At 49.9% G+C, this 20,235-nt stretch overlaps 1 protein-coding gene and 1 long non-coding RNA gene across 8 annotated transcripts in view; one reads left to right on the top strand and one right to left on the bottom strand.

Moving 5' to 3' along the window:
* Positions 1–20,235, bottom strand: part of ANKS1A (ankyrin repeat and sterile alpha motif domain containing 1A) — a 73,230-nt gene that overhangs the window by 26,178 nt on the left and 26,817 nt on the right. For all 7 annotated transcript variants that reach the window (XM_085561174.1, XM_085561172.1, XM_021535997.3 and 4 more), the window contains 4 exons: positions 19,436–19,528; positions 15,343–15,460; positions 9,428–9,993; positions 145–211 (listed from right to left, as the gene is read on the bottom strand). In XM_085561174.1, coding sequence (XP_085417300.1) covers positions 145–211; positions 9,428–9,993; positions 15,343–15,460; positions 19,436–19,528 — 844 coding nt within the window. The remainder of the gene's footprint in view (positions 1–144; positions 212–9,427; positions 9,994–15,342; positions 15,461–19,435; positions 19,529–20,235) is intronic.
* On the top strand, positions 7,487–10,193 carry LOC146765245 (uncharacterized). Its single transcript, XR_014950146.1, has 3 exons — positions 7,487–9,102; positions 9,276–9,550; positions 9,891–10,193. It is a non-coding gene; the product is annotated as an uncharacterized LOC146765245 (long non-coding RNA).

Below are 20,235 nucleotides of genomic sequence, written 5' to 3' on the forward strand. Positions count from 1 at the left end.
AAACCAGGTCTGCTCCTCCTGGACCAGAACATTCCTCTCCCTCCCAGAGCCAAAGCAGGTTAAAGACAACCACAGACAGGAGCCAGCAGCTTGGTTGTGTGCAGAGCACAGCCAGGACAGACAGACACAAGCTGGGTACACTACCTGAGATCCTGTGCTGCTCCTGGGAAAAGTCAATGCCTTCACCGATGGAACTCATGATCTTTTCAATCTGGAAATAAAAAAAAAGCATGCGCTGCATTATTAATAAAGCTTCAGGAAAAGGTAAAAGCAGCTCAGGATTTCACCTCCCACATGACAGCTGAAGAAATCTAAGAAGGATGTTAAGGTATCTCTGAACTAGAGGATCAGCACCTCCACTGGGCTTGAAATACAATTAACACCCATTTACTGGGAGATTTGAAAATCAGCCTGGGAAAACAATCAGAATCCCAACACATATCACAGAAAAGGGAAGTATGATGTAAAAAGAAACTCCAGTTAGGAGGGGTTTGGAGAGTGGACACATGGATCCTGTCCTAAGGCAAAAACATTCTTTGCTCCTTGGCCTCTGGATGGAGCCAGGACTTGAATGTGACCTTTGCTGGAACTGCTGGGAGACACCTGAGGCCTGCTGGATTCATTCCAACAAGAACCACCAAAGCAGATGGTTTTGACCCCCCAGAGCAGCAAATCCTTTGAATTTCACAGTGCTCTCAAGTACCATCAGGACATTATGGCCATGCAGGACTGGAGGGAAATAGAGGGATGGTGCAGAACCAGCCCCATTCCCAGGAACACCAAGGGCCCTGACACTTCTACTCCTTTCCATGGACAGGCACTGAGCCCGAGCTGCAAAGGATTTCTGGGACACTGCCATAACCCTGAGCAATTGCTGCACATTTTGGGTCTTGAGGTCAGTTCAGTTCAAGTCCCAGAAGTTTAAGGACATTAAACTTTGCAGATTGGTGTCCATCAGTTTCAGGACAAAGTATATCACTAAGCTGGAGCTGCTCTTGTGCCTTGTCTGGGAATCTCCAGCTGGATTCAAATTGCAAATGAACTCTGAGGCCAAGTTCCTTTGTTTCCATCATGCTGCCCTCCTAATCTGAGAGAGACTTGATGCTGTCCAGGCTCAGCCCCCAGCACTGCCAGCTCTGCAGTCCCAGCACTGCCTTGAGGACTTGCAGGTGTCTCTGAAGCACTGAAACACCCACGACCTTTTCCTCAAAAGCAGGGAATTGCTTTGTGCTATATAAAACTGAATGGAAATGAAACAATCACGTGGCAGAGGATTACCTTTCCCAGCCCTCCTTTGCCAAGCGCTGCTCACAGTTAGGCACAGTCCCAGCTATTTCCATTAATGCAGAGGGAAATCCTGCCCTGCCCTCGGCTCTCCACGAGAAGCAAACACCTCAAACAGACTCACACACCACTTCAAACATGGGTTTATGGCTGACCAGCTTGATTTAACTGTTAGAAGGCTGCAAAGAGAAGTATGAGGGGAAGGACAAACCCGGAGAGGGAACCACGGATTTAGAGCATCCCCATCCTGTGCAGCCTTTCCTCAGCTGCACTCCAGCCTGTACATAGTGCTGAAGAGAAGATACCTTGAAAATAACCTAACTACAGTTTTTTAGGCTGTTCTTTCCCACTGGTTAATTATTAAAATACAAAAATACCATGTTTAAATATAGCGCTGCAGCTCAGACTTAGTTGTAGCCTGAACATGCAGTTCTGATTTGTTTTGGCTTAACCTGTATTTTTCCACTGAAGGACCAAGTGCTCATCTCTGGTTCTGCTGTGGGGTTGGTTTGGGGTGGGGATTTTATGATTTATTTGTTTTACAGCCACAGGAACAAAACCATAAAATGATTCCGCCTTCTAAATTAACAGAACCATATCTGTTATCCATAGTGCAGAGGGGCAGCTGGCTCCACGTGGGACAATGAGGGTGAGCCAGTGAGCCCTCAAACACCTCCAAGGAAGGAGAAACTCCTGCACAGCTGAAGCTCTCTGGGAAAAGGAAAGACTGCAAGGACAGGAGAGTGTCCCTCATTAACCCCAGAGCAGGAATGCGCCTGGAAGGAGCTGCAGAGCAATTACTATGAGTGGAGCTCTTGGGTTTATTTTCACATTTGCCTACATTTGGTGAAAGATCCAAACGCCCTAAAAAAGGAGCTGGGTGCGGCTGAGAGTCCGGCCAGGGCTGGGGTGAGCTCCTCAGGCAGGCAGGCGGCCATGGGAACGTAGCAACTGGCCAGTGACTCCAAAACAGAACCTGGCTCCAAACAAACCATCCCAAGCAGAGCTCTGCTAACAGAGGAAGAGGCATTTGTTTGCAGAAGGGCATGCTGAGGTCTGTCCTACTGCAGGACAGGAGGCATTTCCACACCAGAGCCCTGCACAGTAATTCCCCACCTCACAGTGCTCATGGCAGGAGCAGCCAATGGCTTCTCACATGGGCAGGATGCAGATGTCTCCTCTGATCCCAGCCTGCAGGACAAGCAGGGACCCAGAGGGGGACAGGTCCCACACCTGTGTAGAGAGCAGTGACCCCCCTGTCCCCAAGGGCACACAGTGCCCTGCAGAGGCTCTGCTCCACAGCCAGCCCCATTCCACACCCTGCCCTGATCAATGCCAAACCAGGGTGTCCACACTGATCTCTCCAGCTTTTCTTCCCCAGCCACTGCTGAAGTTTGAAGCCAATAAATCCACTGTGAGTGACTGAGGACCATTAAACCACCCCCAGAGCTTTTGTCCCCAGAATAAAGAGCTTCACACAATACAGGCTGTCTGCCCACACACAGGGCAGGAGCCTCATTTGGACAGTACCAGACTGACCATCACTCTGTCAGGGTGACACTCATCCAACTTGGAGGCACCTTGATGCTCCTGGAGCTTTCTGAAAGGGGCTTCATAAAACCTCACCTTATAGCCACCATCAGTGCAAATGCAGAAGTTTGTTCTCAGTCTCTGCACGCAGCATCAGAGACTGCCAAGGACACAGCAAGGTCACCCTGAGAGAACTAAAATCACAGAATCCTCAAACACTTTGGGCTGGAAGGGACCTTGAAGCTCATCCAGTCCCACTCACTGCCATGGGCAAGGACACCTTCCACTGTGCCAGGCTGCTCCAAGCCCTGACCAGCCTGGCCTTGGACACTTCCAGGGATGGGGCAGCCACAGCTGCTCTGGGCACCTTGTGCAAGGGCCTCTCTGCCTTGTGTGGGTTGATATCTTCTGCTTCCTCTGTGGTAGCTTAAAAATCACCAGTGATTCCTGAGCACCAGGATGAGCACCTGCAGTGCACCTGCACAGCCTCAGACTCTGGGCAGCAATGTTACCCAAATAAAGGTCTGTAATTAAATAAAACCACACGGAACCAAGCCCACACTATCTGCCATATGGAGGGCATTAGTGCACTATAATGACACCCTGCAGCAGGAATATAATTAAGAATATAGCAGGATTCCCATTATAAATCCTTATTACTGAGGGTTCATAACCTATTGTACAAACCCGCCTGGGGCTCAGCTCAGTAGACAAGAGCAGCTCCAGCAGCAGATTTCAGTCTCAAAAGCTACTTACAAAGTTGGGTGGAAAGGTTATCAGTCTTTTAAATTTCTGCAATTCCAGAAGAGTGTCAGGAGTTAAGACTTCATTATTTCCAAGCTTTAACAGCTGGGGGATGGGGCAGATTTTGTTTCAAACTATAAAAAAAAACAACTCCCAAACAAGCTGCTTCTACAGTTTCAAACCCCTCTGAGCACAGCAAACCCTCCAGTGAGGATGTGAGCAGCCCCATCACAGCCCAGCAGCTCAGCTCTAAACTTCAGGGGAGAACTGTGAGCACCTGAGGTCGACAGATGATGCTGGGGCAGCACAGAAGCACTGACATTTCCATGTAATTAAATGTACAAACACCACAGCAGACACTGACTGACTGATACTGCACCCCTGAAGGAGGAAGGGAGGCTGCTCAGACTCAGCTGGGATATATCCTGGTGCAGAATAATGGCAGGATTGCAGCATCCACCAGCATGTCTGAAAGAGATGGAGCAAGAGTGGGATCTGGGATGATACCTGTTGACTCCTTAATACAGGTACAGATCTACAAAATTTGGATTTGGGCCATGAAACTCCTTTTTATGGTGACAGCGCATAAACCACTTCTGGTTCAGTTTATGATGCTTCAGCTTCTGTTCTCCCATTGCTACCCCATGGAGCACATGGCTTATATTTCACTGCTCAATATATTCCATGTCTCCAAAAGACATCAGCCTGTATGAAGTCAGCATAACAAACACCAGAGGCCTGGAAAACATAATGCTCCATTTATTAATTCAAAGCTAAACTGCACCAGCCAGTTGTTCACGGCACATTTGAGCACTTGAACCCAGAGTTGCTGTGCTCCATCCTCCCCCAGCAGCCTTCCACACAGCATAGAGACTTGCTGAATTTATTTCAAATCATTCTGCAACTGTTCACCAGCGATAAAGGCAAACACATTTTCTGGCTTAATATGGTCTCTGAGAAATTCATTTGGATGGGGACCAGGGCCTGTTGCTTCATGCCACTCTCCAGCCTGTGTTTTTGTACAAATCCCAAAGTTACAAATCCAAACACGTACCAAAAGGAACTTATGGTATAAACTTGAATTTCACAACAGTGTGTGATCTGCAGTATCACAGCCCTCCAAATATCAATGTTGTTTTGACAAACAGTAAAATCCAACACTGACATGATAAAGAAAATGGCCAAATGTAGCAACGTATCTGCCCACAGCAGGGAACCAACTGGACAAAGGCTACTCTGAGTCACAATAAAAAAGGCAAACCCCCAGAAAGCCTTGAATCAATTCACTTGTCTTTCCATATTCCTGCATCCTAACACAGACCCCAAAGCAACATAAGGCTCTCAAGCAAGGCTGGCTCTGGCCTGTGGGACAGAGCAGAGAAGCTGCTCCAGGCTGGAGAGATTTAAAGACTTTTTTTAAAATAAAAGCTTCAGAATTGCTGGAAGATGCGACGTAAAGCGGAAGAGAACATAATGAAGGACTGGATTTAGTAAGGACACCGTGGCCGGACATTTCTGTTCCTGAAAAACAAAAATGTCCCCAAAACGCCAGTGATCACAAGGTTGTTACATAACCAAAACATCCGTCAGAGCACGGATCATTCACACAAGAATCAAAAGCTTCTGATTCATAAATACTGAGCTCACACACTTTGAGAAGCTCCCAGAAACACACACACACAGGTGGATGGAGCTGCTCTGCTGGCAATACCACCCCAGTTGTGTCCAACCCTTGATGCTGGAACAAAGCATGCCTGGTCTTTACATTGGCCTTTCAGCACACAGGTTTTCCTGTAAAACCAGTAAATTGTCTTACACTGGCTTGGATTGGCTTAGTTCCACACTGCCTCACAATTCCAACATCTGGGCCTCTGCAGCAGATTTAAAAATGGTGGAAACACAAAAGCTTTCACTTCAAAAAAGTTCATCAGGCTGGAGGAAATCTCACCACTGGGGGCAAAGAGAAGAGATTGGACACAAGGGATGATGTAAGAATTCCTGACCTTAGCACAGGCAAAACAGGAGGAAACATTGGGATCTGGAGACAATAGAATAATCAGACCAATAATTAAGCTGATTAAGACCCTGATGGCCATGCTTGTTTAGCAGAATCAAGACCAAAAATACTGACCCCACTACTGCTTCTCCCCTAGACAAAAGTGAATTACAATTATTTCAGGCAAAGGGGAAACTGGAATGTGAGCTGAGGGTAAGGGACAAACCCAGGACAAATTGAAATTTGAACACCTGAACCAAGAGAATAAATGAAACATTTTGGGAGGCAGAGGCTGATGCCTCAGCTTTTTTACACCATGCAATTTCACCAGGCACAAAACCAGCAGCTCTTCCTGAGTAACAAGGGGAATATTTGCATTTTCTTTCAACGGTGCTGGCTGGCAGCTCTGAATTTCAACTCCTGGGTGTTTTAAGGCAGTGGCAGGTTTTGCATCAAAAGCTTTCCAGAAAGTTTCACATTTCAATGCAAATGTTGTTAATCCTCTACAGTGAGCCTGTAATTAAGACACTGATTCCACAGGGTACTGCAGCACCCAACAGTCCAGACAAGGTTTAAAGGCACCCACCCACAGCAGCCCCAGCCTCCATCAAGCTGCTTCCCAGCTCCAAACCTGAGGTGGAAGGCACCACAGATGTGCCATCTGCTCCTGGCATCCATCCTTAGGGACATCAACAGCCCCAAAACAGGTCAGGAAATGGTGAAACATCACATCCATGGTTAGTGCAGATGCAAAGCATTCCTTTCACAGGAGACATGGAGCACCACTGCAGTTACTCATCAGAGATGAAATGTCCAGTGCCATAATTAGCTACAGAATATTCATTAGTTCTTTAACTAATTCACTTGGGAGAAAAAAAAAAAAGTGGTGGACTGTGCACCTCCTTTTTTCTAAAAAAACCTAAAGTGATGTGCATGTTTTATTCAGTTCCCCAAATTTGTTTTGAAGGATGTTTAATTTCTTTGTAGGAGGACTTAGGTCAGAACACAGAAGTACAACCTCACTTTGTGAGATGGGTACCGGAACCTCCAAAATTCAAATTCAGCATTGGAACAGATGACTTGACAGCAGGCAGCTGGAAGTGGAGGATGTCAGGGATGTCAGGAGCCAGGTCTGAGGCTAATTCCCAGCAGCCTTCCTTGTTCTTTGCCCCTGATCATTTAACAGATCGTTTTTCTTACCAGCACCTACAGGGCAGAAGAGCAGCCCCAGGCCTTGACTGCAGGCAGACATCCCTGTTCAGAGCCTGGAGCATGAACCAGGCTGCAGGGCAGGTCTGGAGCTGCTCTGCAGAGCAGGAAGGCAGAGCAGAAGCAGGTTCATCTGCCCTGAAAAGGGGGCTGGCAGTGGGGCTGGGGGCAGAGACCCCCTCCCTCAGAGATGCAAACACCAAACCCCCCGTGAGCTGCTGCTGCCCCACTCATCCCTGCCTGCTCAATATTCATGAAAACCAAATCCATCACTTCAGCCACAGACAGGTTTGGAAGGATTCAAATATTTATGCTGACAGAGCTCTAGCCCCTCACATGTCTCCTTGCCCGCACCCTGCTTCCCATCAGAGCAGGACTGAGCATTTTCACTCCTCACCTCCCTGGGCAATACGTGGATGTTGATGTAAGAGTTTCTCTGCCTTGCTCACATAGAAGTCCCACCTGGCAGCAGCTGCAGGGGCACCACGAGTGCATCCCCACTCCCAGCAGGGAGCAGGGGCTCAGGAGCAGGTGGGACATGGGCTGAACGGGCTCCTGGACAGCACAGAGCACAAAGCAACACTCTGGGCCAGCTCCTTTGGAGCAGGGGAGCTGCAACTGGGAACAGGGATGAGATTTGCCAAGTGAATAATTCCTTCCCCATCCCACCCTTTTGGCAAAGCCAGCACCACCTTTCACTTCCAACAAAGGGCATTGGCAGTGCTTGGCCAGAGCAAGGCCGTGACCCTTTGCTCACAAAGCAGCCGATTTTCTGCTGTCCCCAGCAGCCACCACAGCTCAGAGCAGGGTCAGTTCAAGCTCTGCTGCAGATCTCATCTGTCCAGGACCACCACAGATCCCTCCCCAAGCCCCTGTGCCCTACACAAACACACCTACTGCTGGCCAGGCCAGCAGGCAGAGTCCTCAGCTTGCTGGGTACAGCTGGGAGCCACAGAGAGCTGCACATGGATCACTTCCCTCCTCAGTCACCTGCATAAAGGCCATTAAAATTAATAGAATAATATAAATCTGCCATTGTTTCCCCTCAGCACAGAGGGAAAGCCAAGCCATTGCTAACAGGGGTGGCTCAACAAGGTTTATATTGCCCTGGTAAATGCAGAGGCTGCAAGCTGCATCCGATTCTGAGCAGCTGCATTATCCCATCCAGAGAACGAATTCAACACACAACCACAGAATTACATTTATGTTTAAATCTCACTGTTGCCATTATGACCAGCCAGAGTTTTTTAAAAGTGAGACCTGCCCCATTGCAGACAGATGTGAATTTTTCACATTCTTTTTGTGATTTCCTCACCTAAACATGAGAGGAAGGAAAAGCAGATTCCTCTCCTGGGGTTTGTCCATCTGCCTCAGGGGAAATGAGGGATTTGTTTACAGGCAGGAGGAAGCAGCTCTGAGGGTTCATCTGAGCAGAGGAAGCAGAGGCAGTGCAGGCAGCCCAGCACTTGACCTCTGCTACCAATGCAGTCGTGCCAAAGGCTTCTGCCCTTTCAGTGTCTGCTGCAAACAGCTCAGATAAAAGCACAGGGAATTATCCAGCCCTTCCAAAGAACCTTCTGCTGCCGAGCCTTTCCCTAAGCCATGGTACAACTGACCTGGGCAATTAACAGCAAAGCCTCTCCAACCCAAGCAGCTGCAGAGGAAAATATCTATTTGGCAACCCTGAGACCCGGCAGGGAGTCAGGGGGAGGGAGAGAACGGACTGAATGATGGATTCTCACGTTGTGTTTAGCATCTCTAAATACCTCCCTCTTCCCCAGATGATCATTTTCTCTCCGAGTCAGGGCTGGAGAGGCAGTTGAGCATCAGCCAGTGCAGGGGCACAACCCTCCCCCGGGCTTCCACGCCCGGCACACGCGGCTCCACACCCCCAGCACCACGCCAGGGGTTTTAGTTCCTTTTCAGAGTACAAAGAGTGGTTCATCCGAGCTTATCTCTTCTGCAGCCCCGGTTCTCCCAGCATAGAATCATCCCCAAAGAATGTTTCAGTAATGCTGCGGTGCTGAATTTCAGAGGGACACTTAATCTTGCCCCAGTGGCTCTCCAGGGCCAACTTTCTGAGCATGAAATATTTAACTGTCCGTGGGCGTCGGATATGATAATAAAGTGACCGCTAACCAGCCGCTGAAATAAGCGTGTGAGGAGGAGAGCAGAAGCTATCAAATACACAAACCAGCCTAATTACTGTCTTCCTTCCATTCCCATGAACCCCTGGGCACTGCTCACACTCCCCAGCAGCAGGGACCCAGGAACACAACATTTCCAAGGCATTGGGATAGTCAACAGGGAAGAACTGGAAGGAGGAAATCAGGAGAAAGGTTGGTGAAGGGCATTGTTATCAAGTCTTTCTCATTTTGGGGATGTGAAAACATATCTGGCTTGCCTAAAAGAAACCAAGCCCTGCATTTGAGAAAAAACTTTGAAACTGCTTGCAATTCTGCTACTCCCTCACTCCAACAAAGTTTATCTTTTGGCATTTAACACCTTGCAGACTCCCAAGTGAGCACATGCCTGTTAACACCTTGCGAGAGTTAGCGGAAGCAATGGAACCCACCCAGGACCCCTGAGGGCAGCATGGCAGAGGGGAGCTCCTGCTGCTCAGTCATTCCTGGCACAGAGGCTCTTTAGCAAGCTCAGCCTTACCTCATCCCACTCCGAAGCGAAGGACGGGGACTTCTCCAGCCGCTTCTTCCCGGCGCTGCAGTTGGAGAGCGATTCGCTCCGGCTCCCCATGGCATCGTCCTCCGTCGGGGAGCAGGTCAGCAGGTCAGAGTCCGACTTGGACAAGCTGCGGCTGAGCTTGAGCTCGGCTTTGGGCTTGCTGCCCGGGTGGGCTCTGCCCACAGCTCTGTCCCCCTCTGGCTCAGCACTGCCGGGGTGCTGCGGCACGTGGGGCGTGACCGGGGCCGCGGGATCCGCCCGGCTGACGTGCTGCACCGTGGCGTACACCGCCGTCTGCGTGGGGTCCGGGGGGCTGCTCCGCGCTGCGCCCGACGAGGCTAGCTCAGCATCCTCCGGCTGCATAGCAGCGGGGCGGCTCGTGGCTTCCGTGTCCCCCTTCTCCGCTGAGGAAGCGAGCCTGAAAGGGTCCTCACTTATTTCACAGATTGGAGAAGAGCCGTGCAGCAACCCCGAGAACTGCTCCGGCACCTGGATGTCCTGGCTCTCAGCAGAGTCCTGGCTGCGGCCGCCGCTGCTCCTCCTGTGGTCTTCAAGGGGATGAAAGCAGAGAGGAGGGGGGAAATTAAAAACATGGAAGAAGCAGTAAAATCCAGCTCTCTCCCTGCTCTCCCTCAGCAAGGGAGGGAGAGATCTAAAGAGAGAACAGTTCCGTATTGTTCCGCGTGCTCAACTTGTACCCAAAGTCGTGGCATTTATGAAATTCCAAACACTGGCCCGATTTACGCAATCTGGCAGCTCTCCGTGTTTTTTATTCCTGTTAACACTAACTATCAGCCCTTGCTATATAAGGCCAGGAGAAGTGCTAACTATATCCTGCAGAGAGAGCAAGTGAGGTGGGAGCAGCAGAGACAGAGGCTCCTGGAACATCTGATCCCTTTCCATAAAGGCCAAAGCGTTATTTAGAGCCGCGCGCCCGGCTCTTGGCACGGGCTGCAGGGTGGGAAAACGCCTGGACTGTAATCGACCTGCGAGTTCCAAAATCCGCTCCCAAAAAAACCCACTGCTTCCCTCCCTAGTGGCTTCCGAGTTTAACCTCTCCTCCCTGCTCAGGGGAGAGAAATAAACAGTTTATGCAAGAAAAAAAGCTTGAGGAAAAAGTCTCTTTTGCAATGAACTGAGCACAGAGTGGTCAGAGCTGGTGGAGCACTGGCTGCCCCAGAAACGTGACACTGGTTCCCAGCTACTCCTGCCCCAGCAACCTTAATATCAGGTACCAGGGTCCTGCATAAACCATGAAGAATTGACTGATCCCAAGTGCTGAGCGTGCACACACACACATACATGCACTCACCTTTGTCACAGCTGAATGAGCATTTCAACTGCAGAAGCAAAACTTTGTCAAGCCAACAAGTCTAACTTTGGTTTCCTAGGATTCCTTCACCCTCTCAGCATTGCTTGTGAATTTTAACTGCTTCCATTTAGTGCTGAAGAAACTCTTCAGTCTGAGGGCTAAAAATTGATGCTGCAAGGGAACAATACAGCGAAACACTCCGATAACGAAGCTCTGAAGTGCAGGGAGGATGTTTGGATCTCAAGAGGAAATCACTTGCTTTGCAGACAGCAGCTCTGGGAAGCCAAGGCAAAGGAACCCTCCTTTCCGTGAGCAAAACAGTGAGTTCCACTCTAACTAAAAGCAGCCTGTTAGCAGCAGCAGAGAGCCCAACTCAGCTCCCAGCACCTTTCCAGCACCATGCCTGGCCAGGGCATTTTCAAACACCAATACCCATTGGGCTTTGTGGTCCGCCCTCACACCAGAACCGGGCAGGAAAAGGCTGAATTAGTAATCTGCTTTGTGAGGGAGTCCCAGGTACCCTGTGCCTGATGAGCATGGTGAATCCCTCTGGCAGGCACAGGAAGGCCAGGAGCAGCCACAGCCCTCACTGGGATCAAGTGATGCGAGGGATTATCTCATCCTGGATCCTATGAGTTAGAGATTCCAGGACAGTGAAGTAGTTGTTGACTCTCTTGCACAGGCACATAAACCACCAGTTCTGTGACTGGAGCTGCCAAGGGGGAGGCAGGTCCCAGTCCTGGCTGAGAGGGACCAGCAGCAGCACCCCAGATTACAATGCCAGACTAAACCCAGTTACTTTGCATAAAGCTCTGAAGCTCCAGTGCTGGAGAGAAACCTCAGAGGACAAACCTCAGAGGAGATCAGATGTGCTGCATTCACAGGACAGACTGGTACTAATGCAAAGCCACAGAGAGGTGAGCATGACAGGAGTGATGGGACAGTCACATAAACCTGTGGGGAAAGAAAAACTTTTGCTGTTTTTCTTCCCAACCTCTTCCCTTCCTTGGAAACCATTTCTTCCATGCCCCAGCTGAACCTTTACTGACATTTCTGCTGAAGGCAGAGAGGTGGCTGGCCAAAGTTTGTGCCACGTGCTGTAACACTTGAGTCCAGCCAGAACAAAGTGCTCCAAATCCAGCTCCAGCACCTCACAAAAGGGCTCCTGTTGGACAGGAATCCCAGCCACCCACTCATCTGCAAGCTGAAGAGGGACTCTGAAACACGGGGCAGCTGCCAGGGAAGGAAGGAATGGAGCAAGGGCAACAGCACTTGCTCAGAAATTGTGAGAAACATCTTGAAGGAGACATTTCAGAGCCTGCCTGCCCTGGAAGCTGCAGACAGAATAACAAATGTAGAAAGCAATCTCAGTCTTTTTTGTCCCTGAGGTGCACGGAGCAGGAACATGCAGGTCTCTCCAGGCCTCTCCTTTTTTCAAATCCCCCTCCTCCAGTTTCATGTGAGTTACACTCTGAAAGAGTCCCTAGCACAGGGACTTCTGCCCAGCTCCCTTCACGGATTTTACTCCCTTCACTGATTTTACCCTCCAGCACAGATCATTTGACAGATCCTGCCTTTTTCAGCCACAGCCTGATGCAGGCCTTACCCACAGGAGAGGCTGCCCCCAACCCTTTCTGGGATCAGGAGCCCTTCTTGGGTGCAGACTGTCTGCATCCAGAGAGAATTCCAGTAAGAGCTTCCCTGCCAGCAGCCTGAGGACTCCAGATATGAAGCACTTCCCTAAACACTCCATGCTAAGCTGTAACCACCCTCTCTCCGCTGGATTTCTTTTCCTCTATATCAACAGCAGGATTTGTCTCACAACCCTGGATTAGGAGAATGAAGCTGTTCCTGCAGCTGCTGCCTGCTCAAGCTCCCCAACCTTAAAATCAGTGAGAGCACAGAGCAGCCTCTGATCTGCACATGGAAAACGCTGCCCATGTTACATCATGCCAGAATTTGTCAAGTGAGGAGCAGGCGAATCTCCCTCCTGTGAAACAGAAGGCCAGAGGAAGAAGCTGCCCTTGAGGGGTGCAAAAATATCCTTCACCTAGAACAGAACTGAAACACAGGCCCATTCCACAGGCAGCTACCAGCAGCTACCACCCTGCTGCTTCAGCAGCCACATTCTGGATCTCAGAATAGAGTTTCTTTCAATCTCTCTGCAGAGTGTTCTGACTTTACTGCTGGTTCATTCCAACTCTCTGGTCAGCAGCACAGTCACACTGTGCTGGCTGAACCAGTATAACCACAAAGAAAATCTCTAACAGGAGGAAGGGCAAAGTGGGGACTTCAAGCTGGACCTCCTATGGAAGCAGCACAGAACAACCTCAACAAGTATCAGTTTGTAATAACTACCAGAAGGCACCAAGTCGGTCCTACCTGCAGCTGGTCAGTGCTGACAACACCTGGGTGTGACTCCTGAGAAGCCAAACGTGCCAAAATTCAAGTCTTTTCACCCTCCATTAGGTCTCTCTGGAGGCAGGAGCTGAGAAGCCTCCTCCTGGTCACTCCACACACATTCCTATTCTTTTGCCTTATTTTCACACCCTGTTCCAGGGCCTGGTGCCCTGACTTCACGCATGTGACTGCACACCAAAGTGGATGGGAGAGCATTTGGCTTAAACCACTTCTGATACTCCGCCCAAAACACGAGGACAACTTCTCCCAGTGCTCCAGCATGTGACAGCGAGCTGCTCTAACACACACAAAGGCCACCAAAGCCAGTGGATAATGCCACATTGATCTGTTGGCTGGACACAGGACAACTGGCAGCCAGAGGAACAAAGGCAGCTATCACAGATGAAAGGCACCATTAAACCCATGTGCCTGAAATTCAGCCTTTCTTCTGCGCTGAATCGCCCTTTCAACAGCCACAAGAGCCCAAGCCCTCCTCTCCTGACCAAAGGCTGCTCCACAACTCATCTAGAAGGCCAGACCCTCAGACTGAGAGCCAACAGTTCAAAGCCATGCTTCAGCTTGTTCCATGTCTTGGGATTGAGCTGCTGCCTTTGATGCTCCAGGACTCTTCTGACCTAGAGATGGGAAAATTCTCCAACACCCCAAGTAAGGCTTCAGACACTCCCTCAACTCTTGTTTAATTCTGCCACTCCTTAAATTTATCTTCTCCCCCCACCATCAGCTACAGTGCTGACTACATTTAAAGAATGGGAAAGTCAGGGAAGATGAGGAAAAACTCAACTGCATCCTTGGATTTCTCCCACTGTAACAGTGGGAAGAGCTCCAGGCTTGTTACCAGCACTTTCCATGGAGTGCAAACCATGAAGTCACAGCTTTGATCTTTCTAACTGCACATCAAAAAGATGGGACTCTGCTCTGGATCCATAAAAGGATCCATAAAGATCTTCCTGCAACCTCTCCTGTCTTCAGGTGTTCAGGGGAAGAGATCTGCATCAAGAACAGGCACCTGCATTACTCTGAGGTTTTTAGCTGACAGATAATTAGGACATACCTCCACTCTTACCAATCAAGCCTGGACACAGCAGCCAGGGGAAGGAGTGGAGCAGTTGGAATAGCTCATGCCTGAATAACCAGCAATAGCTGCCCACTGATGAAAGCCTGAAAGCCCTCGCTCAGTGGCTGTTGCCCAAGGACTGTTCCTGGCCCAGACTGCAAAGCACCAACCTAAAAAGCTCTCAAAACTTGCCTCTGGCAGTGAGGAGCTTTGGAAAGTGCTGGTGGGAACACAATGACCTCTTGTGCCACCCTGGAGAGCAGCAGGACCTGGGCAATGATAGCTTATCATGCTGCAAGTAGGAGAAAAAAGCTGCAGGTCTGACAAAACAGTCAATGAGGCATCACCTCCTTGTTAGCCCTGTCCATCCTCAGAGGGAGAGGGGTCCCAGAGTGAGAATCCAAACTAATTCCACCCAAATTCCTGCTTGGGACTTCTCAGTAAAGCGAAAATCTTTTCCCTCTAAACAAATCTTTTGTTGTTATTGTTGAAGGAAAGCCAAAAAGCCAACAACAGCCGAACACAAGAGACAAGGTGTTCCCAGATGCTTTGTAAAGCTCAAAGGTCCTTCACGGGGAGGAGAAACTGCCTCAATATCAACCTGTGTAACCCCCATGCTTTCAGACAGTTCTAGTTCTTGCTCTACACATTTTTGTTTTCCTCCTCTCTTAGTTTCCATCTCAGATTAGCTCTAACACAGAGCAGGATGTTGATTTTACAGCAGGATAACAGAAACCTGCAGCGCCAGCTGGATGGAGAACACAGCTCACTGGAGCACTTGTGTTGCTCATCTTCCCTGGCAGAGGTGCAGCCTCCAGCCTCTCACCCTCTGTCTTTGCTTGGCTAGGCATGAGATTTGGGCATTTCTGAGGTCACAGAGCAGATCCTTGCAATCTCTGAAGTGTCCTACAGTGGAGCTGCCCTTCCTCCACGTACACTCTGTACGGGAACGCTCAGAGCACTCCTTTACAGAGAGATTACCAGGAAACACAACAATCACCCTGCAGCCCCCACCCAGCAGAGACTTTCATTGTTCCACTTGCCCTCTGCCCCCATGTCTTCCTGAAGCACATGCAAGCAAACAGCTCTGCTTTTTGGATGGTCACTCACCTTTTGTTTTCCTGTCCACTGCAACCGGCTTTTTAGTTTCTGCTGTAAGCAACAGCTCGTAGGGGTGTTCCTCTTCCTCAGCTCCACTTCCCCTGCTTTTCCCCCGGGCAGCAGAGGCCTAATGAAGAACAGCACAATGTGGTGCTCTGCAAAGCAATGCTTTGTCCCAGCATAAACCCCACAGCCTCTATGCCATGGGTTAAGCAAAGAACTGGCAGAGGCAACACCTTCACTGAGGAGCGCGAGCCAAAATGTAATACTCCCCTCTGGATTTTTTTAACCCCCTCAAAAAAAACCCACCCAAAGCCCTTTAATTTTTAGTATTTCAGGCTGCTGTCAGCTTTCCAGCACTGACCAACTGTGCAAGGGCTGCAGACAGCCTGGAGGGGGAAAAGAGCTGAGACCGTTATTCCTGTTCATCCCATCTCAGACTTGCTGTTGCTATTGGAATTTGCACAGTCATTCACTTTTTAGCTGCTAGCCCTATTAGGACAGGGCCAAAAAGAACAAAAGCCCAAATCCCTGCCACCCTCTCAGATCTGCATTTCTGACCTCAGGATGTATGGCATATTCAGAACTAAAGAGTCCTCAGGCAGCACTGTATGAACTCAGTTTAACTTCAGGATGTGCAGCAGTGATTGTGCTCATTTAAATCCCCCAAAGCCTCTGCTTAGAGCTGGTTTGTAACCCTGGCAGACTCTCCCTGAGCTGTTCTGGAAAGCCACCAGGCCATGTGCAAGATGAGGTTTTGGTGCAGGATCCAGACAAGTCGTGCTGCACTCGCACGTGTTGGTCTGATCAATGCCAAGCATGACAGGCACTGGATACCCTCCTGTGCCATCCCAGTGCTGGAGGGGCCAAACTGGCACCAGGGCACTGTGCCAGCACAGTCAGCTGCCTTTCAGCACCATCTCCTGGCCAGATCCTGGCAAGTTGATGCAACCCTGTCCCAGGCGCTCAACAAGACCCAGGAATGCAGCCTAAGGGGCTCCAAGAGAGCTGCAGAGGGGCATGGAGTGAGAGAAAATTGTGAATGCCCTGGAAGCGTTCAAGGCCAGGGTGGACAGGGCTTGGAGCAACCTGGTCGAGTGGAAAGTGTCCCAGCCCATGACAAGGGCTTGGGACTGGATGATCTTTAAGGTCCCTTCCAGTCCAAACCACTCTGTGACCCCATGTGTGACTATCATACAAACAATCCCTACCTGCTGCCAGGACAAGGAACAACAGGTCTGGACAAAATGTGCCCCCAGTGAGGGCTCCTACTGCTCAGACCCCTAGACCTGCTACTGCCTTACCAGCAGGACACAGCCCACCTCCTGCTTCTCCCCAAGGTGAAAGCACCAGAGCTGCTCCAAGGACAAACTGGTGCCTTCCTGACTGCAACCCAGCCAGGAGCTCTGGAAGCTTAAAGGAGTCTTGGAGAGGCACCTAAGAGTCAGCAGCACAGAGGATTCTGACATCCATGTGCTGTTCTGCATGAACCCACCTGGCTTTTAATGTGACTTTCCCAATGGGAAGAAATGGGCCATGTCCAGCATGGGAAATATTTATTTATTCTACCTGCCTTGAGCAGGAGCTGCCAGGCAGACCTGCTCCTTTCCAGGTGAAGGAGCTCATAATGAGCAAATTAGGGAAAAATTCTGACCAGATGGTGGCACAAAACCGCCAGACCAGAACAGCAGGTAAGAGGTTCTTGACAGTGATCTTGTAAAAATCCTGCCCAGCAGCAGCCTGTTAGCACAGCAGCAGCCTGGACCTTCAGCCAGGCCCCAGTGCTCTCCTGACATTCCTGGAGATGATGATTCCTCTGCTGTCCTCTTTAAATGCACCAAAGGCAGAAGTTCTCCAGCAGCACACAGTTCCCAGCTTCTACTCTGCGAGCTTTCACAGGCCTGGTGACACTTGATTTTCTCCATCTCTCATCCTTACAAGCTCTAAACAGTGTTCCGGGTTCAAATTCACTCAAAATGAAGACCACTGCTGGAGAACCCTACTTGCTCTGTGGACTTTGTGACCAGGAGCAACAACATCAAGTAAAGCTTTCTTCCAATTCAGTTTTTAGTTCTTCAGCTGTGTTTTTTGCATGTATAAATGTTCATTGCTAGCAAAGCCCAAACATAAGATGCTGTGAATCATGAGGATGCTCTTTAAGGTGTACTTAATCCACAGCAGAGGACTTTGAAAGACTTTTTAAAGGGTAACTCATCTCTTCCTCTCTTCTGCCTCCCAGAACTGCAGACCAAACCCCTGGAGCCAATGTGGCGCCCTGTCCTTGATCTGCACTTCCCTTCTGGAGACAAGCAGTAAACAACTGGAACTGAACTTTAATTTGACAGTGCAGACTCTTACTCAGCTCCAAATCCAGAAGGTTTCTGCAGATAGTGAAAGGCACCACTCAAGCACCTCCAAACAATCAGCTCCTTTGCCTGTTTGTACCAATGCTCTTCCGTGATGAAAGTGAAATTTCTTGTTTATGCTCATCTGTTTTGACTGATAGCCCCAGCTTGGCAAGGAATAAAAAGACTACTTTGGAAAACTAGAGCTTGGCCCAACCCCAGAATACTCAATGACTAAATGTCCTGGCTCCAATGGGAGAGCAGGGCTAGAGGGGGGAAGATTGGGATGCTGCAGCAGAATGTTTACAGCATTCCTGGAGCATGTGCCCACCTGCCTGGCCCAGGGAGAGCATGCTCTGAGGTGATAAAAGATGAGCAAGAGTCAGAAAAGCAGAGCAGGCCAGGAGGAACAAGCAAAGTAAAAGGATCAGCCCCAAACTCCTCATCAGTATGTCCAAAAGGTCATTTCCAGGCAGCCACACGATGCCTGTAAGTTTTGTCACTGAAGTTGGTCACAAATCAAGGTCTCCTCAGCGAGTCACTCTGCCATTTGCCAGCAAGATTGCCTTTAATGGATTGTGCTTCCAAAGCTATTAAAGGCAGGACAACACAGCAGGTGCTTGGTAATTAAACATGGCAAGAAAGCTCAGCAGGAATGGTCAGGGCACGTTTCCCTCACGTGTGTTTATTGTCATAAACAAGTTCTGCTTCCCAATTACTCCATGAGCTGCTGCCCAGCCCTCCTCTGCCAGGGCACAGGACTGGCTACCACCCCCTGCATTTGATCAGTCCACACTGTCACATCCCAGTCTCCCTGTTCACACAGAGCTCAGAGTTTACTCGCTCTCTGTGGTCAGTCTACTACAGCAGGTCCCATTCACTGTGTCTCATGTGGATTTGACACTCTCCAGAAAACAGATCTCATTTATGCCTTGCAGAGCTCCAGCAGATTAGCACACTCAAAGAAAGCACCTGCAGAACCAGAGCCTGCTCTGACAGCAGAGGTGGCACACGCTCCACGAGCTTCACACACAAGCCACTGGCTTTGGGAGAGCACAGAAATCCACAGGATTTGGATTTGCTTTGAAGGTTTTCCTGGGTGTCAGCAGAAGTTGCCAAGGCACACTTGTGGTTTCCCACAGCCGTGTCTCCCGGAGATTCCTTACATCTGAGGTTCACAGGCAGGTGAAAAAGATGAGCAACAGGAAGCCCCAGCAGCAACAATATGATATGGGAGAGCCTGAGTTCCATCAGAAAGCAGCTCACATGCACTGACCCCTGCAGAAGGCAACTTTAACACATGCTGGGCCAGATCCTCAGCTGAATTCAAGCCCCTGATCCCTGTTCATGTCAGCAGGAGCCACAAGCCCATGCAGCTCCTCCACAGCTGGGAGCTCAGAGGAAGCAGGAACTCACAGCCCCCCTGTGTTTCAGTCCAACTGAAGACGGCTGTGGTGGGATCATTACTAGTGGGCAAAGGTCCACATCACAACGTGGGTCAGAAAAATCTCTTCCTAAGGGAATTCTCAGCCAAGAATAGGAAAGTAAGGCTGAAGGTCAACTCTGAGGTGCCCTGGAAGAAGCGGACAAAGGAAGTTCCCATGGTAAGGGACAGCAGCAATGCTGAGTGAGGAAATACTTCATATTCACAGCTCAACAAGCACAGGAGGTAACAGCACCCTTGGCTCTTCCCAAACTATTAAAACTGATGTTCAAACCACTCTCCCATGAAACACCCCAGAGCAAGCCCCATGTACCTCACAGGGAGCACTGTGGCCTGTCTTCTTCTCCACATTCTGCTCCTCCTCTTCATCAGGTGGGGGCTTGGCCGGTGGGGGAGGACGTTCTCTCTGCAGGTGAGACAGACACTGTCAGCTCAACCCTTCTGCCACCACCAGCTGTGTCCCCACTGCTGTGGATGCAGCAAGGACCTCCTCAAATTAATCTGGGAGGAGGAGAAGTTCAGCCCTAACAGCACAGAGCTGGGCAATGGCTGCTGCTTTTCCTCTTCCTCAGAACACTGATTTGGTCCCACAGGTCTCACTCAGACCCAAACCAGCATCTCCACAGCATTACACAGGACAGTGAGCAATGAGCAGATCAGAAGAAAGGGCTTGTGGCTTAGTGAAAGTGATGCCAGAGGCACCTTTTATAGTGGAAAACTCTAGGGATAGAGCAACTACACTGCACTGCTCTCCTCCAATATCCTGGGATTGCAACTGGGCAGCTGGAGCTGCTGCCTGGTCCTGGGGCCACCTCCTGCCCAGCCACAGCTCCATCTAATGGCAAAGGGAGCAGCAGAGCTGCTCTGCTCAAACTCCAGCCAGCACATCCCTCTTCCTGCTCTCTTTTCACTGCAGTTCAGCTCTCATCTTTCCTTACCTGTGACAGAACTGAGCTCATTTCACCTTATACCATCAGCACAGGACAAGGACAAGACCTGATCAGTAACAGGACTGCCTGGTACTGCACACCAGAGAAATTTGGCCAAAATGTCCATCATCCACAGCTTATGTCTCATTTCTATTCTGCTTGCTCTCACCACAAGCCAAAGGCT

This window comes from Lonchura striata, chromosome 26 (assembly GCF_050655825.1).
Source record: "Lonchura striata isolate lonStrDom1 chromosome 26, ASM5065582v1, whole genome shotgun sequence".
Classification (NCBI taxonomy): domain Eukaryota; kingdom Metazoa; phylum Chordata; class Aves; order Passeriformes; family Estrildidae; genus Lonchura; species Lonchura striata.